At 41.6% G+C, this 17,823-nt stretch overlaps 1 protein-coding gene across 3 annotated transcripts in view; it reads right to left on the bottom strand.

Moving 5' to 3' along the window:
* Window positions 1-2,376: 2,376 nt before the first annotated feature.
* The window catches only part of STK39 (serine/threonine kinase 39), a 283,196-nt gene continuing 267,749 nt past the window's right edge, over window positions 2,377-17,823 (bottom strand). For all 3 annotated transcript variants that reach the window (XM_037044544.1, XM_037044545.1, XM_037044546.1), the window contains 2 exons: window positions 17,020-17,084; window positions 2,377-3,929 (listed from right to left, as the gene is read on the bottom strand). In XM_037044544.1, coding sequence (XP_036900439.1) covers window positions 3,855-3,929; window positions 17,020-17,084 — 140 coding nt within the window. In that variant the 3' untranslated portion in view covers window positions 2,377-3,854. The remainder of the gene's footprint in view (window positions 3,930-17,019; window positions 17,085-17,823) is intronic.

The following is a 17,823-nucleotide window of genomic DNA, read 5'->3' as shown; positions in this document are numbered from 1 at the left end:
CGGTATTTGTTTCCATTTGTTTGTGTCCTCCTTGATTTCTTTCTTCAGTGTTGTGTAGTTTTCAGCATACATGTCCTTTACCTCCTTGGTTGTGTTTATTCCCAGATATTTTATTTTTGTTTTTGCTATATCAGATGGGATTTTTTCTTGATTTCTGCTTCTGCTGATTCATTGTTAGTATATAAAAATACCTTTGATTTCTGAATATTGACTTTGTATCCTGCTGTTTTTCCAAATTCATTTATTAGGTCCAGCAGTTTTGGGGTAGAGTCTACAGGATTTTCCATTGAACATATTCTTAAAGTAGTACATTTTTAGGCACATTTTTAAAAATAAATTTTATGTATTTTGTGTCCTTGTATCCCTTAATTTACTATTGTAATAATATATAATTTTACTACTTTTGTTTTTTATTCTTCATACTAGCTTTATAATTGCATGATTCACTACTTTTACTACATCTCTGCCTTTATTGGTAAAATTTTTTTTCATTTGTATATTTTCTCATTTTTCAGCTTTTCCTCTTAATGAAGTCCCTTTAACATTTCTTATAGTGCTGTTTTAATGTAATACATTTCCTTGGCTTTTGCTTGTTCAGGAAACTCTTATTGCTCCTTCAATTCTGAATGAAAATCTTGCTGGGTAGAGTACTTTTGGTTTGAAGTTTCCCTTTCCTCACTTGGAATATATTGTGCTATTTCTTCTGGCCTACAAGGTTGCTGCTGAAAAATCAGCTGATAAGTATTCAACTAGCTGCTTTTCTCTTATTGCTTTTAAGATTCTCTTACTTTGAGCATTTTAATTATGAGTGTTGGTTTGGGCCTACTTAGGTTCTTTTTTGTGAGACTGTGTGTTTCCTTCACTAGGTGAGATGAGTTTCAGCCATTATTTTAATTAGGTTTCTGTCCATTTCTCTCTCTCTCCTTCTGGGATGCACCTATATGAATGCTGGTATGCTTCCTGTCCTAGAGGTCCCTTACTATCATTTTTTAAAATTCTTTTTTCTTTTTGCTATTCTCATTGGGTGATTCCCACTACCATGTCCTCCAGCTTGCTGATTCGTTATTCTGCATCATTCAATCTATTAATTCCCTCTAGTGTATTTCTCATTTGTTATTGTATTCTTCAGTTCTAATTGGTCCTTTTTCATATTTTTCTATCTGTTGAAGTTCTCAGTGAGTTTATTCTCCAGAGTTCACTGGGCATCTTTATAACCATAGTTGTGAACTCTGCCTGGAAGATTGCTTGCTTCTGTTTCATTTGAGTTTTCCTGAGGTTCTGTCCTTGTCTTTCATTTCAAAAATATTTCTCTCCTAGTTTTGACAATCTCTCTGTTTCTAGAATTAATGGAAACAGCACCCCCTCCAGGTCTTGAAGGAGTGGGCTTATGTAGCTTTCCCTTGTAGACTGGGTGTGCTATGTACCTTTGACAGGTGAGCTGGGGTTGGAGCTGAAGTGCGTGTGGGGTGCAGGAAGGCCAGTGGAGAAAGGCAAGCCGGGGCTTCCTTGGCAAGCAGGTTGTAGATGGACCCAGATTGAGTGTTGGCCACAGGAAATCCCAGAGGCAAGTCATGTCAGGGTCTTCAGTGAAGCAGAAACAGGCCATGGGGAGTACCAGGTACAAGCTTTGCCAAGGTTGCTATGGCTGGATGGTTGGAGCTGTATTTGGAACAGACTTGGGCCCTGGGAGCAGGCTGTGCTGGGGCCTAGAGGTGTAGCTGAAGCAGTCATGTGCTGTGAGCTAATGAGTTGGCCTGACATACACTGCGATAGCACTGGACAGCTGGTTAGAGCACCTGGAATATGATCCTGCCCAATTGAGGTGGAGGGGTGGTGCAACAAACCACTCTTGGTGCCTCTGATAATGGGGAGAGCTCCCTCATTTCCCTCCTGTTTGGCAGCTGCCTTTTTGTTAGTAAAGAATTTCCTTCTTGTGTTGTTCAAGTGACCTTTAAACCACTTTTTGCTCTGTCCTAGGGTATACGAGCCTGTGCACAGGCCCCTCAGTGATCCCTCACTACTGTAGGTCAGTTTGTTGGGGTGTGGGGTTCCCACAATACTGTGTCTCCATCTCTCCCACCCAATCCTATGTGCTCTCTCTGTCATTTGTTGTGCAGACCTGTGCGGAAACTAATTGTTCACCCCTCAGTTCTTCTTCATGGGGAATTGCTTTGTCTGTGTCCTTAGCCCTGTGGTTTTAATTCAAAGACTGTCAGCATGACATTATTTGTCAAACCCGATTCTCTGTGCCTGGATGGATGCCTTATTCTCCCTCCAGGACACTTTTCTCTAGTTAGGCATTTTCAGGAAAGCGCCGAAACATCACTGTAGCCATGCAGATCAGATCTAAAGGAGGAACAAAACAGTGCGACACAATTTCTTTGTGCAATACACTTTTATTTTCCTTTTACCTTTGCAGTCATCTTTGAGTAATCGTTGTGTAAACAATAGAATGGAATGATATTACATTAAATTGTATGCAAATGGCTCTAGAACACCTTAACAAGTATGACAAGGCAATTATAAATAACTTTGTTTTCCTTAGTAATATATATTTGCTTTTTAAAGGACATTAAAGAGCTGCCGTATCTAGGGTTAGCAAGGAAAGAGCAAATGGTACCATCCTGGGAGCCCGCCTCCCTGAAAGTTTATATTCCAATTTTGAAAATCCTAAAGTTTACTATTCCATAATTTAGAGTCAAGCAGAGGGGTCCTCAAATTCAAAGTACTGATATTTATTTTTGAAACTTAACAGCATTCAACCTTTTAGTCATTGCATAAAGCCTTTTCTGGGTTTCCACCCCCCCACTCCTTCTGGGCATTCTGCAGAATTTCAAGTGAAACGCAGATTCCGGGATGCTCAAGGTTATTACCTTTGGGATAATAAATTCTATCATTTAAGGAGAAGTAAAATCAGAGATGGGTACATAATTAGCAATCTAATAGAATGGCAACATTTTATATAGCATTCTAAGTGTTCCAATGAAGCAAAACTTACGGATGCCACTTTATGTAGAGGAAGTTTTAAATCTGAGACTATTTCAAGGTAAAGCCGCCTCAGGCACATTCTTAATATGAAAGTTTGCAAGGCACCTCCCTCTCCCAAGAGACAATCAGATTGTGGACTGGTTTTTAGGCAAACAAACCAAAAGAATAAGCATCCTAGTTCTTAATTCAGTCATTTCAAAAATCAGAAGTTATAAATACTCCAAAGATAGACCTGAAACTTTTTGTTTAAATAACAAGAGATTTACTGCAAGAAGCATATAATCAAAAACTTTTCTTCTCATAGCTAAGGTGTGTAATGCATAAATATATGAAAAATAAAATTCACAGTCAGTTTTAAAACTAGAATTCAAGTTTGGCTAATAAATCTTAATTTTATAAGTATATTAATTTCTAAATACAACATAAAAGAGGCAGCATTGTCAGATATACAGTTAAAGTATAACAGAAAGAACAACAATGAAAGAAGAAATAGCTTCCGATAGAAAAAACTCCTTTTGTTGCCAATAAATAGGACCACCTGAGTGTATTTCAGATTCTTTTCACTTAAGGGATATCCAAATTATTTGCTACGAATATTAAACAGCTTTTGGAAAAATTAGCAACAGTCGTGCAGCTGTGGCATTTGCTTGTTCTTATACTGTGGATTGCTAGAGAAGAAAGCAGAATTCGGAGTGTTAAGTTTAAAAAAATTCTTTTTTATCCCATTTCGTCAAAGCTGGCCTCTTCACAATCTTCCGATTTTGCTGGGAACTGAGTGAGTGGGTGAGAGGGTGTGGGGAAGGAGAGGCTGAGGGGGAGTGTGGGGCGGGAGGCATGACAGATCAGGGCCCGTCAGGGGACGTGTATCAGCTGACACTCAACTGGGCAAAGCCAATCAGCTTCACTTCGTCGGGAATCTCAGATCCATCACAGCCAGAAGCCTGCAAACGGGGGAAAAACAAAACCCAGAAACTGTGAGTGCTGGTTTGCCGCTGCTGGTGTTTACAGACTTGTTCATGTGATGTTTATTATAGGTTCTCCGTTCTTCCAGGAGAATCAAACTCTTAAGCGACCACCGGGTGCCAACGCTGTAAGAACTCTAGCCATTATATTACGAAATACAGAAAATGGGGGACGGGATTCGCTACCCACTGAAACACCACTATGCCCAGGCCCTCGGCTTGGGAACTGCCAGTGAACCATGTGACCGCCAAGCAACAACATACAGGTTTTCAACAACCAAAGTGATTTTTAAATACAGTTTCCGATTAGAGCTCCTTAATAATACTTTTGAAAAATATGAAAATGAGCAGACAAGAGCTAACAAGTCACGCAGAGGGTAATTCGGTCTTTACCACAGTCATCTCCTCTGCAAAACTGGCCAGGAAAAAAAAGCAGCCACCAAGTAGTGGAATGGTTCTTCCTAGACCCCTTCCTTAAATATCAGTGAGGAATTTTTACAGGAGAAGGTTCCAAAACAGAATTTTGTTTGTAACAACTGGCTCAAATTATAGCGTCTCAAATACTTTATTACTTTTCTTCAAAATCAAAAGGAACTGAAATAAGGCATTGCCCATCAAACCCCCGACTGGTCCTAGCTCATAAGTGATTTCTAGTTTCATTCTCACCTCCCCTTTACACACACACACACACACACACCGCCCCCCCCCCCCCCCNACCCCCGCCCCCCCCCCCCAGATCTCCCCAGTACACAAGTCAGAACTGGTCACTATGTAAGTACCACAAGTAGAGAAAAAATCTGATGAGTGACTGGGAATGGACAACTAATTACCAAAGGATCATACAAACCTTTTCTTGCCCTTATTCTTGCTAAACTATTGTCAAAATAATTACTTTTCTGTGTTGGGGGGGGGGTGAGTGGGAGGGGCCCTTTCCAAACCTCTCAATGAGGCCACTTAGTTTAGCACTGCTCTGCAAACCAGTACATAGACTCATCCTTTCACAGCCCCCACATTTTCCTTTAAAATAAGCGGCTAATTAGAACACAGAACTTGAATATTTTAAAATAATTACCTTTAAAATAACATTCAGTGTGACTAGTTATGCTCATATAAGAAAATAAGTAGCCTAATGGGCAACATTATTTAGCATTAAAAAAACTTACTTTGTTCTTAGCCAATGATTTCTCTAGTTTCAGTTAACAGATAAAATATTCAGTGAAGTACAATTTTCATTGTGTGCATTGCCAGGGGCGACCAGAAACACTCCTTTCCTCACCACTTTTAACAAAGTGCTAGAGGCACAGAAGGCTTTCAGCTGCGATGTTCCCGTGGGTGTTTTTCACGCTGCTGCTGTAATAGTCACCTCCCCTACCAGTGTTCTCATGCTACTGTCACTGTTTCTTTATCAGCCTCCCTTACTTAACCTTCCCTTCTTCTTTCCTGCTTTGCTCCTGCAAACAATGCATTTACTCAACGCACTGAATGGGGGCAGAGAAGGTCTGTGTCATTAACAGGCAACTGACAAACATCTGAGGACAAATGACTGCTGCTGGTGACAAAAATGTCAGACTGGCAAGTGAGAAGCACACCAGTGCATTTGAAATCCACATCAGGACTCTGGTAATGTGGCAGGCAGGAGGTTTTAATGATTAGAGAGCAAATAATACCCAGTAGTGGTTAACCCAAATAGAAATAAAAGAAATATGCTGAATCCTTTTTTTGTGGAGAGTTATGGAAGTGAGAATTCACAATGAGGGTGGGCGATCAAACCAGTCGTTATTGTGGGCACATGGCACAGGGAGCCTTCGGGGGTCTACCCCATCCAGCCCACCCCATGTTCCCAACGCCCCCTGCAGCTACGCTGGGAAGTTGTTCCCCGGCCGAGGCACAGGCCAGGGTGTCTAGCTCTGCTTCAGGGCACTCGGCCCTTCCTCTGTACTCTACCTTGCTCATTTTCTCCAACCAAAGCTGAGTCCTTGTCTCTCTCACTGCGGCCTGCAAAATGCTAATGGGGACAATATGCAAATGATTCTGAAATGTAGAGAAAATGAAGCAGAGACCCTCAAAGCCGCATTGTGCCAATTTTTTGGTCTTAGGATCCCTTTACTGCCTTAAAAGTTATTGAGGACTGCAAAAGCCTATGTTTATATTGGTTCTATTTATTATACTAACTTCTCTCAGAAATTGAAACAAAAATTTTATATATTTAAAAAATTTAATAATGTTAAAGTATTCTTAAAATGTATTTAAAAACAAAACATGTTTGAGGAGGTTAAATTTATGATATTGCCTTAGAAATTAAAACTGAGAAATTTCCAAACTTCATTTACTAATTCTGTAAACATAAAATAAACCTGTTACATGCTATAAGTAAAATCTTCATGAAAAATAACTACCGTGTATCGAAAGAAAAGGAAATGCAGTATTTGAGAAGATCGGCCTCGCTTCACAGCCTGCACATCTGTTAACTGTCTTGGTTAGGAGAAAATGGCTGGATTCTCCCACCTGCTTCTGCTGTCCACCTGCTGCTTTGTGCTGCCGTCCTCGAATAGTGTGTACAGGTAACCCAGTCCCACCTACCTATGTGGCTGAGGAAGGGAAGACTATTTGAACAGCCTTTCTAGGCACTTGTGGATCTTACTTGTTACTACACCCAAACTGGCAAAGTGGTAGTTTCCTAAAGCTTAGTTGTCACATGAAATCTGAAACCAGGAATTGAACTCCCCTATACTGAAATCCACTGGCTGACTTTGCACTTTGAATGGATCTTTAAAATTATCTTTAATTCTTCCATTACAGTTGACATACCAGTACTGTATTAGTTTCAGATATACAACATAGCAATTAGACATTTATGTAACATACAAAGTGATCACCCTAATAAGCCTAGCATTTATTTGACCCCACACATAGTTATAAAAATACAACTATAAAAATATCAACAAATAAAAAATATAAAAACGTGAAATGTCTATATTCACTTCCCCGTGACTATTTTTATAACTGGCAACTTGTACTTAAACCCTTTGTCTTTTTTAGTGACTCCCCCCCTATCTGGCAGCCACTGATTTGTTCTCTGTATCTATGGCTTTGTTTCTGTTTTGCTGCTGTTGTTTTTAGATTACACATACTGTACAAGTGAAATTACATGGTATTTGTCTTTCTCTAGTACTTTTCAGTCCCATTCATGTTGTTACAAATGGCAAGATTTCATTGTGTGTTTTTTTACAGCTGGTTAATAGTCCATTATATGTAGCACTTCTTTATCCATTCCTCTGTTGATGAACACTTAGGTTGCTTCTGTATCTTTGTACATTTGCCATACGTAACTGACCACATAGGTGTGGGTTTATTTTGGGGCTTTGTATTCTGCTCCATCGATCCATGTGTCTGTTTTTAGGCTGTTTTGGTTACCACAGCCCCGTAGTATAGTTTGATATCAGATAGGATACCTGGGTACCTCCCAACTTCTTTCTTTTCCATAAGACTGCATGGGCTAGCTAGGAAATTCTGTGGTTCTACAGAAATTTTAATATTATTTGTTCCGGTTGTGTCAAACATGTCTTTGGTATTTCGATATGGTTTGCACTGAATCTGTAGATTTCTTTGGATAGTAGAGATATTTTGATGACGTCAGTTCTTCTTATCCATGAGCATGGTGTATCTTTCCATTTATTTGTGTCTTACTCATTTTCATTCTTCAGTGTCTCATAGTGTTTTTTAAAGATTTTATTTATTTATCTTTAGAGGGGAATGGAAGGAGAGAGGGAGGGAAACATCAATGTATGGTGTACATTGATGGAACCCACGCATGTACCCTGACTGGGAATCGAACCATGATCCTCTGGTTCACAGGCCCGCACTCAGTCCACTGAGCTACACCAGCCAGGGCTCTCATAGTTTTTTTGAGTACAGGTCTTTTATTCCTAGGTGTTGTTTTTCACATAATTGCAAGATTGTCTTCTTAATACCTCTGATAGTGTGTCACTGATGTATAAAAATGTAACTAGTTTCTGAATATTTATTTTGTATACTGCCACTTGACTGGATTCATTTATTAGTTCTAACAGTTTTTTGGTGGAATTTTTAGGATTCTCTAAATATATCAATTCTCTTTCATTTAAGTCTTCTCTTTTTTGTCTTGATGAATGTGGCTAAAATTTCATCGATTTAGCTTATCTTTACCAAGAATGAGGTTTTAGTTTCCTTGATCTTTTCTACTGTTTTTAGACTCTAATTCTTTTATTTCTGCTCTGATCTCTACTATTTCCTTTCTTCTATTCACCTTAGGTTTTGTTCCTCTTTTCCTAGTTCCTTTGGGCTGAAAGTTGGATTGAGATTTTTCTTGTTTCTTCCGGTTGGCTTGTGTTGCTCTAAGTCCCCCAGTTAGAACTGCTTTGACTATGTCCCAGAGATTTTAGATCATTGTTTCCATTTTCATTTGTCTCAAGGCATCTTTTGATTTCCTCCTTAGAGTCACTGTTAACCCATTCATTGTTTAATACGGTGCTATTTAGCCTCTATGTGTTTTCAGTTTCCTAATAGTAACAGATTCCTAGTTTCACATCATTGGGATAGGGAATAATCATGACATAATTTAAACTTTGAAAATTTATTGAGACTTGTTCTGTGGCCTAACATGTGGTCTATCCTGGAAAGTATTCCATGTATACTTAAAAAGAACATACATTCTGCTGCTTTAGGGTAAAATGTTCTAAAAATGTCATCCGAGTCTGGATGATGTGTCCATTGATGTCAATGGGTGTTAAAGTTACCTACTATGACTGTCCATCTCCGTTTATGTCCATCGATATTTGCTTACATATTTACGTGCTCCTATGTGGGGTGCAGAGATGATTGTGAGAGTTACATCCTCTTGTTGGGCTGATCCCTTTATCATTATGCATGACCTTCCTTCTCTCTTGTATCAGCCCTTGTTTTAAAGTCTACTTTGTCTGATGTAAGTATTGCTACCTCAGCATTTTTTATCTTTTATATTTGCGTGGAATATCTTTTTCCAGCCCTTCACTTAGGGTCTGTGTGTCTTTTGACCTAAGCGGATCTCCTGTAAGCAGAATATTTACGGGTCTTGTTTTTTCAATCCATTCAACCACACTGTGTCTTTTGATTGGAACACTCAGTCCATTCACATTTGAAGTATTTATTGACAGGCATGCAGTTATCACCATTTTGTTTTCGCATTGTTTTTGTAGTTCTCTATTTCTTTCTGATTCTCTTGCTCATTACTTTCTATAGTGTTGTTTGAATTCTCCTATTTCTTATATACCTCTTGTAGATTTTTGGTTTGGGGTTACCGTGTGGTTCCTCTACGCCAAACTATGATTATAGCAGGCTATTGTAGGTTCATGGTCACTTAAATTTGAACACATTCTAAAAATCACTGTTTATTTTTTATTCATTCCCACCGCATCAATGTTTCTGTCACTACTTTTTACTTCTTTTGCATGTAATTGTGTTTATCCCTTAACTTACTGTTGTAATTACAGATGATTAGCCTGCTTTTGCCTTTTAACCTTTCCTAGGTTTATAGTTGTTAGTTCTCCTGCTTTTACCATTTGCCTTTATCAGAGGGAACTTTTTCTTTCCCATGTTCTTTTATTCCTATGTTTTAATCTTTTCTATTTAGAGATGTCCCTTTAATGCTGTTTTAGTGGTGGTGAACTCCTTTAACCTCATCTTGTCTGGGAAGCGGTGTCTCTATCCTTTGGTTCGCAACAACAGCCTTGCTGGGGAGAGAAATCTTGGCTGCAGGCCCTTACCTTTCATCACTTTGAACATTGTATGTCAACCCTTTCCGGTCTGTAAGGTTTCTGCTAAAATAATCAGCTGATTATCTTATGGGAGCTCCCTTATAATAACTTTTGCTACTTTTAAGAGTCTTTTTATTTAAGCTTTGGCATTTTAGTTAGGATACGTCTCGGTGTGGGCCTCTTGAGTTCATCATGTTTTGGACTCTGTACTGCCTGGATATGTAGGTCTACTTCTTTTGCCAAGTCATGGGAGTTTTCAGTCACCATTTCTTCAGAAGGTTTTCCCATCCAAGTACTAACTAGGCCTGACTCTGCTTAGCTTCTGAGATCAGACGAGATCTGGGTGGTATGGCCGTAGATTCTTCAGAAAGTTTTCAATCCCTTGTCCTCTCCTTTCAGTACCACTATGACGCAAGTGTTGTTATACCCAATGTTGTCCCAGGGGTCCCTTAAACTATCCTAATTTTTTTTTAAGATTTTATTTATTTATTTATCTTTAGAGGGGAAGGAGAGAGGGAGAGAAACATCAATGTATGGTTGCCTTTTGTGCGTCCCCTGCTGGTAGTTAGCCTGCAAGGAACTAGCTTGCAACCCAGGCATGTGCCCTGACTGGGAATCGAACCTCGATCGTCTGGTTCGCAGGCCCGTTATCCTAATTTTTAAAAGTTCTTATTTTTGCTGTTCCAGCTAGGTGTTTCCTGCCACCTTGTCTTCGAGATCACTCATTTCATCTAACCTGTTGTTGACAGGTTCTTTTTTATGGATTCTATCTCTGTTGAAATTCTCATGGAGTTTACCTGTTCTTTCCCTAAGTTCATTGAGAATCCTCAAAACCGGTGTTTTGAACTCTGTATTTGGGAGCCTGCTTGTCTTCATTTCATTTTGTTCTTTTTCTGGATATTTGTCACCTCATTTTGGCTGACTCCCTGTATTTGGTAGATCTGCTACATCTCCTGGTTTCGGCCCCTTGTGCAGTAGGGGTCCTGTGGGCCCAGTGCTGCAGTCTCCCTGGCCACCTGAGCTTAGCATTTCAGGAGTGTCCCTCGTGTGGGTTTCGTGTGCCTGTCCACCTGCTGACATTGAGCCCTGATTATTGCTGGCACACCAGTGGGTGGTACTGATCCTCAGGATGACTGGCTGTGAGGGCTGGCTGTGACTACAGTGGACAACCTGTTGCGCAGGGGCTTTCCCCATAGAGTGGGAGTCACTTGAGCAGGGCTCATGTGCGAGCTGGTTGGGCGGTAATCTAGTGTGATGTGAAGTCAGCCACCCAGTTTGATGGTTCTGGAGACTCTTGGGAGGTGGTCTGGTGCAGGCCAAGGTCAGCCTCCATTCATCCTGGTGTGGGGCCACCTGGTGGGAGCTACAAAGTGATCTGCAGTTGGTTGTTGCTTGTGCTAGGCTTAAATATGCTTGGGAGAGCTGTGCTATGAACCAAGGCTGGCTGCCACCGCTGCTGAGCTTGGGACCCTTTGGTGGGCATCACAGTGTGGTCTGAAGCCAGCTGTCACTCGTGCCAGACTTGCTGCTGCTCAGTTGAAGCTACATTTTAAGCCAACACTGACCACCACTTATGCCAGCTTGTGGCTGCCTGACGGAAGTTAGAATGCAAGGTGAGACCAGGTGCCAATTGTGCCAAGCTTCATCTGCTTAGTATCATAAAAGGTACAGTGCATGCTGAGACTGGTCACTGCTTGTTTGAAATCTGTAGACCTTCGAGGTATTTTGGAAAGTCCACAGTGTGAGCCAAAGCAGGCTCCTTATGTGGAAAAGCCACTGGAAGGCTTGGACCTGATGCATGAGCTGGTTGGAGTGTGGTCCTAGGGAAGGACTGATGCAGAGGGGGATGGTGTTAGCCAGGTTCACGGAGAGCTCAGATTTGGTGCATGCCTGTCAGCAGGGTGGGCAAAAGGGCCCAACTACAGACCAGTGACATCTGCCAGTGCTTCTAACACCTTATAGAACTGCCCTGGTCACTGACCATCCAGCCCTCAGCTCATGAATTCATTTCCTTCCCATATGTCCCTGGTGCTTTTTGAGCTGCCGTCCCTGCACTGGGGCCCAGAGCAAGTGAAGTTTTGAGTAAGCAAGTCCATGTACAGGCTCTTTAGGAGGAACTGCTGGGACTCCAGCAGCCCTCTGGCTCACTCAGATGCAATCTTCACTGGTTTTCACAGCCAGATATTATGAGGAGCCCTCTCCCTGCCACTGGTGCCCAGGGCTGGCACCCCTCCTCCTCAGGGGGGATCTGTGCAGCCAAAGCATCCCTCCTGATCTGTAATCACCACACGGTGGGTGTGGTTCTGTGTATCCGCCCCTCCCACCAGCCTGGTCTCGGCTTGTTCTGTAATACTGATACACTCACGGGGAGGGCAAGCACAGGGTTTACCTCCTCTGCTACCTTGCACCGAAGTCTAGATGGATCTTTTACTTACTTAGGCACAATTACTGAGTTAGGCAGATTTGTTGAAGTGTTTCATTATACAATATCAACACATCATTATGCCATGTCAACAAATTATATTCATTAATATCACCCATCTCATCAGAAAAGTCTTTAACTGTGGGGGCAGGGGGGTATCAAATGCAGAGAGGCAGATATGAATTTTCCAAAATCCTATTTTTGCTCAAAAGCTAACATTTATTATTGACAATAAATACCGTCAGTTGTTTTCCTTGAATTGCCAGGCTTACTTGGTTCATTTTGGAAAAGATGTCTGCCACATCCCTTGTCTAAATAACCATAGTTTGTTAGTTATTCTTGCAAGTACAAATGGTATTCCACACAAAAAAAGGAAAACTGGCAGTTTAGCTCAAAACTCAGTCTCACAGGAGCTTTCCTTGGACCTAACTGCTGGACGTTGGAAAATGGAAGTGCCTCCCATTCAATCACCACACAGGTTATTAAAAAAAACAAGTGTGCTCAGCAGAGACTGAATAAAATCTATAATGGTTCTTGCCTTATTAGGAAAATTCTTAAACAAAACTGGCATTCTTGGTGCTTACATTTTTTACTTTTTACAGTGATTGAGTGAGGGCGAGCATGGCTCTGAAGGACATGGTACAGTCTGATGTTCCTGCTTTGCCCGGTGCCCACACCAGCAGTTTGACCTGCCGTGGCTTTTCCTCCAGCGTCAACACAATGGAAAAGGCAAGTAACACCTTAGTGTTGTCAGGGAGAGTTTCAACATCCAGTATCCCCTAAAACGGGTCAGGAACCTCAAATTCCAAGAGCCACACTTTGTGAAGCTCAGCTTCAAAGAGAAGTGTGTATGTTATCAGGAACTTAACAGGACAGTATAAAGATGCATGCTTTCACTCAAGTGTCTCCACCCCTGAAAAATGCCACCCGTCACCCCTCCTGCCAGACCAGCAGGTGTGGCCTGCTGCCCGCGGAGGAGCTGCATCCTCCAATGTCAACCCCAAGGACTCCCTTTACCCCAAATCTGGGCACACCCTGGACCCACCTGGGGAGTCTAGAGTCTTACCACTGCCGATGTCCACCCCCGAGGTTGTGATTGGTCTGGGCACAGGCTATTTTGAGCTCCCCAGGTGCTTCAAAGGTTTGGTCGAGTTTGAGCACCACTGTTCTACCCCAGTGAACTTCAGGTTTCCTTTAAAGCAACAGTTCTCAAACTTGAGTCTGTGTCAGAATCCCTCGAGGGCTTGTTAACACACAGACTCCTGAACCCCATCCCCAGAGATTCTGACTGCTCAGGCCAGAGACGGGACCTGGAATTCCCACTTGTGGCAAGTTCCTAAGCTGACACCGATAGTCTTGGGACCGCATGTAGAGAACCACTGTCTTAGACCTGGAGCAAGAGGCGTCTGCTGCTCCTCGGACCTTCCTGAACTGGCCGTGTCCCAGCTTGACGTTCTTAGGAAAATGTGCCCTTGCTCATGCAGCCTCTGATTGCGCCGAAGGTGAAAGCCCTTTCTTTGTTAATGACCAAATGCTGATGAATTTGCTATCCGCAGAGCATGTTATTAGCCTTCAGTAGCTAAAATCTGCAATGCTCATGTACATGTGTACCAATTGGGTGTCAATTACATATACTTACTGTTTGTATTCTATCTTCATGGGCAAATGAAATACCTTCAGATTTTCACTAATGCAATTTCAAAGATTCTACATGGAAGCAGCAAGACTCATTTGCTTTACAAAATTGCAAAGTAGCATATTAAAAATGACTTAAAAATATTTAAGACATACAACAACAAAACAGTAGAGAGATGTCAAACCCGAAGCACTTTATACATGAGCAGAAATGCCTGAACCGCTTTGTCAAAAGTGATTTAAAAAGTGTGCTGATCTGTCCGTCCCTGGCCGTGTCAACCACGGAAATCACACATCACTCACCTGTCAAATACATGTAAATATCTCTAAAGATTGGGCAGAGAAAAAAGTGCACTTCTTTATGTAACCAATATCCTTTCACCTTGTGCCACTGTTTTTCTTATATAAAAATAAGGACATGATAAGAAGAGACACCTTTTCAAACCGGAGCCAAATACTTCTAACAGTGGCGCGAGTGGGGAGAGGAAAGCCCACTCATGGAATGCTTCTCAGGTCGACACTGGAATCACCAGGGGGTGTTTTCAAAATTCCCAAAGGCCCAGCTGTACCAAGAGCAATTAACTGAGGATATCTGGTGCAGGATCCAGGCACTAGTATATGTTTAAAGTGTCCTCGTCATCCCCCAAGTGAAACCGCTGTCTAGTAAAATAAAGACCACAGTACCAAGATACCATGGTTCTTTAGACAAATTTCAGGCCCCTATTGTTCTCCTTCAGAAAGCCAAAAAAAAGCTGGGATTAAAATGAAAAACTGCTGAGAGATAAAAGGGCTACAAGGAAAAATGCTGATGAAATACTTTGATCTTTTAGTCTTCAACAAAATAACCAATTTGATGAATGAAGGCAAAAAAAAATTGAATCTCCAGTTTTACCAAGATGTTAGTGCCCTATGAAAATTAGGCTGGAGTTTTTTCTAAATGAGATTTGTATTACTCTGATATATTCTAATTATTATCAGGCCACTGGGCTAGGCACTGGAGGGATCCAAGACAGAAATCTCTGCCCACTCAGACAGAGTCTCTAGACTTATTAGAGTTACAAATAAGATTCTACACACTTTCAATGTAATGTAATCCTAGCAGGGGAGACTATAGGAGCATCTAAGCTAGGACTGGAAATCAGAGAAAGTGAAAATTAGGCAGAACGTGGGAACATGTCTAGGCATTGCTGAGACAAAGAGGCCTGGAGAGGTTGGGAAAGGAGGCTGTTTTCCTGAGAGGGAAAAGTACATGCTAAGGGCCAACAGATGAAAATGGAAGGGAACAAGGGGAGATGGAGAATGAATGGCGGGGAGGCAAAATAAGAAAGGTACAGCAGGAGACCTAACGGGAGGTCTGGTCAGGGAGGGCTTCCTTAGCCATGTCCGGAGGTCTGAGTTTTAGACGGGGTCAGGGGAGAACCACTCAAGTATTTGGAAATTGCAGAATCCGGCTGTAGCCACAGTATGGCGAACTGAGCTGGAGGCTGGCAAACTGCAGGCAGGAAGATCAGTTTGGGAAGGTAAGAGGATCCCACCAGGGTGCCGGGGATGGAGATGAAGCCAGAATCAAGCTAGAGAACCCAGGGAGTGAAAAAACTGGTGCGAGGAGATGAGGGGCAGCTGCACGTGACTCTTCGGTTTACAGACAGTATAGGGGCTGCTTTTATAAAACCTTTAGTAGTAGGGAAGGGTCAGGGTTACAGGAATAGGTTCTTGAGGTTGTATGACTTCTTTCTGAGGTATAACAATGAATGAAAGAACAATATTCCTTGAAATGCTGGCACAAGGTGTCATTTTCTCAATATATTTTCATAAAAATGAAACATGTTTACAAAGCTGGAGGTGAATTAGAAACAGAAGAGGTGACAGAAGACTCCTAAGCAAGAAGGTGAAATTTCGGTGTCAGTTTATCACTCTATGTCTGAATAAGACATTATTTTTTTGATTATCAAAACAAATCTCTCAAGATAAATTTCTGTGCAAATCTGTGTGTTTTTCCACACAGCCTACCTGCCTGAAATCCGATGAGAAGCAAGTTAACCAGAAAGTTAATCAGCAGCAGGCTAACACTTACTGTAACTAATAGCCTTTCAGCCTTTCAGCATTTTTGGCCACACACCTTTTCGACAAAATTTTCACAGGAAATAAAAGGTCATCAGTACGTGTTGTACAAAGCAAAGTGTTGGTCATCTAGACCTTAAGTTGCGTGCAGCATTCTGACTGGCCCTTGTTAAGATTAATTTGTAGTCTAAAAGTGAGTCACTGAATGTGATGCTTGTCACAACTCTCAAGAAACAGTCACATTTGACTATTTGGACTTCTCTCCATTTCCGGTGATGACCGCTGTCTCTCGGTTTCACGAGGACCCCAGATCGCTCTGTACCCCGCATCTCTGCAGCCACCCCAGTTATTAAAACTCAACCTGTGCAGAGCCGTGGCTGGAATGTCTGCCCTCTGTGAGGAGCAGTTACCGTGCTCTGGAGTGCGGGGTTGGATGCTGTCTCTGCTCGCCGGCCATCAGTGAGCGGTCCCACAGTCGCGTCCAATCACCTAAACCATTTCTCCGAAAAACAGTCTCAACGTTTAAAAGGTAGAACCACTGAGCTTTCACTCCAGGATGCTTAGTGAAAGTTTTAGCCAACAGTACATTAAGGGACTCACTGAAAAAAAAGATAAATTAATTGAATCGAAGGCCAGTCAGAATGCTGCAAGCAATTTAAGGTCTACGTAGCCAACACTTGCTGGGTACAGCACGTATTGTTGTCCAATCACTATGTTGTACTAATGTAACATTGGGGGTCAACTGTGACTGAAAAGAAAACCACACTCTTTAAGAACAAATTACTGCAAACTATGAAATACATCATCCAAATAATGTTTTAATCCTGAAGAAAAAAAAAAAGAGAGTGTTTCTTGGAATGTGACTGAATTTTGTTCAATATGGTCGAGTTACCATACAAACTGGAAGCAAAATAGAACAGTGTTCAGGATTACTCAAGGGGCCGCTCTTCATTCAAGATGCGGTGGGAACAGAACAAGCTACACTGATGGAAGAGGACGTTTCTGGTCACGATCAGGAAATGTTCCCAGATGTTAAGCAGGCAGACGATCAATGCAAAATTGGATCCCAAATGAGAGCAACGACAGCAACAAAATCACAGAGCAGGGTATGAAACTCTATTATTCCTTGAAGGCACCACCTGGCCAAATATTTACCTTATTTCTATAACTTTCCACTTACCAACTTAAATGTCAAGGTTTTTAAAGCTTTGGGATCATCTACAATCTTCTGTAAATTAGCGGCCACTGTAAAATACAAACATGGAGAAAAGTGTCTAAATTATTTCCAATAACAATGGATTTCCACATCAATGATTCAGAAAATTTGACTCATGACGCAATTAGCTGCAAAATCACTTCTTTTTACCTACGTTATGAAATCCATATAAATGGCCAAATTACTCTCATACATTTTCTATATCAACTTATATCTTCAACACATCCGAAATAATATGTAGTTAATCTGCATTAACTATACATTGACCTCATTGACCTCACTTTCAGGAAATAAAATGAGAGATTACTTTTTAATGGAAAGTGGAAATGATAGCAGTGTTTCCACCACCTGGTTTTCCTCGACACTCATTACTAAGAAACCTGTTAGCCAGAAGAGGGCAGCACAAAACATAGCGGTATTGCTAGGCACCGTTTCCCGGGAAATAACAGGCAGCATATTTGAACTCCTGTCCCATAAATTCACTCAAATCTCTGTGCCCGTTTTTATCAAAGCCACAAAATACAATGGATACTATTTACGGCTTGGGCATAGGTTTTAATGTTTTCGGAACACAGTGATCTGTCACACCAGTGAAGTGCCACCTTGAACAATCCCCACGCTGGCTGAGCAGAATCGAGCACGCGAGGCTGTCAGTTTGGGGCTCAACAGTGAAGATCTGTCTTCACCATGAGCCAGATTCATCAGAGAGCCGTCCCGTCCTCCAGGTGTCCTGATATGTTTGATACCCCAGGAGAGCAGTCAGCTCCC

Source organism: Sturnira hondurensis, unplaced genomic scaffold (genome assembly GCF_014824575.4).
Source record: "Sturnira hondurensis isolate 20B ecotype Veracruz unplaced genomic scaffold, ASM1482457v3 Scaffold0004136, whole genome shotgun sequence".
Lineage (NCBI taxonomy): Eukaryota > Metazoa > Chordata > Mammalia > Chiroptera > Phyllostomidae > Sturnira > Sturnira hondurensis.
Note: the sequence above shows the minus strand (reverse complement) of the source record. Positions and strands in the feature narration are given on the sequence as shown.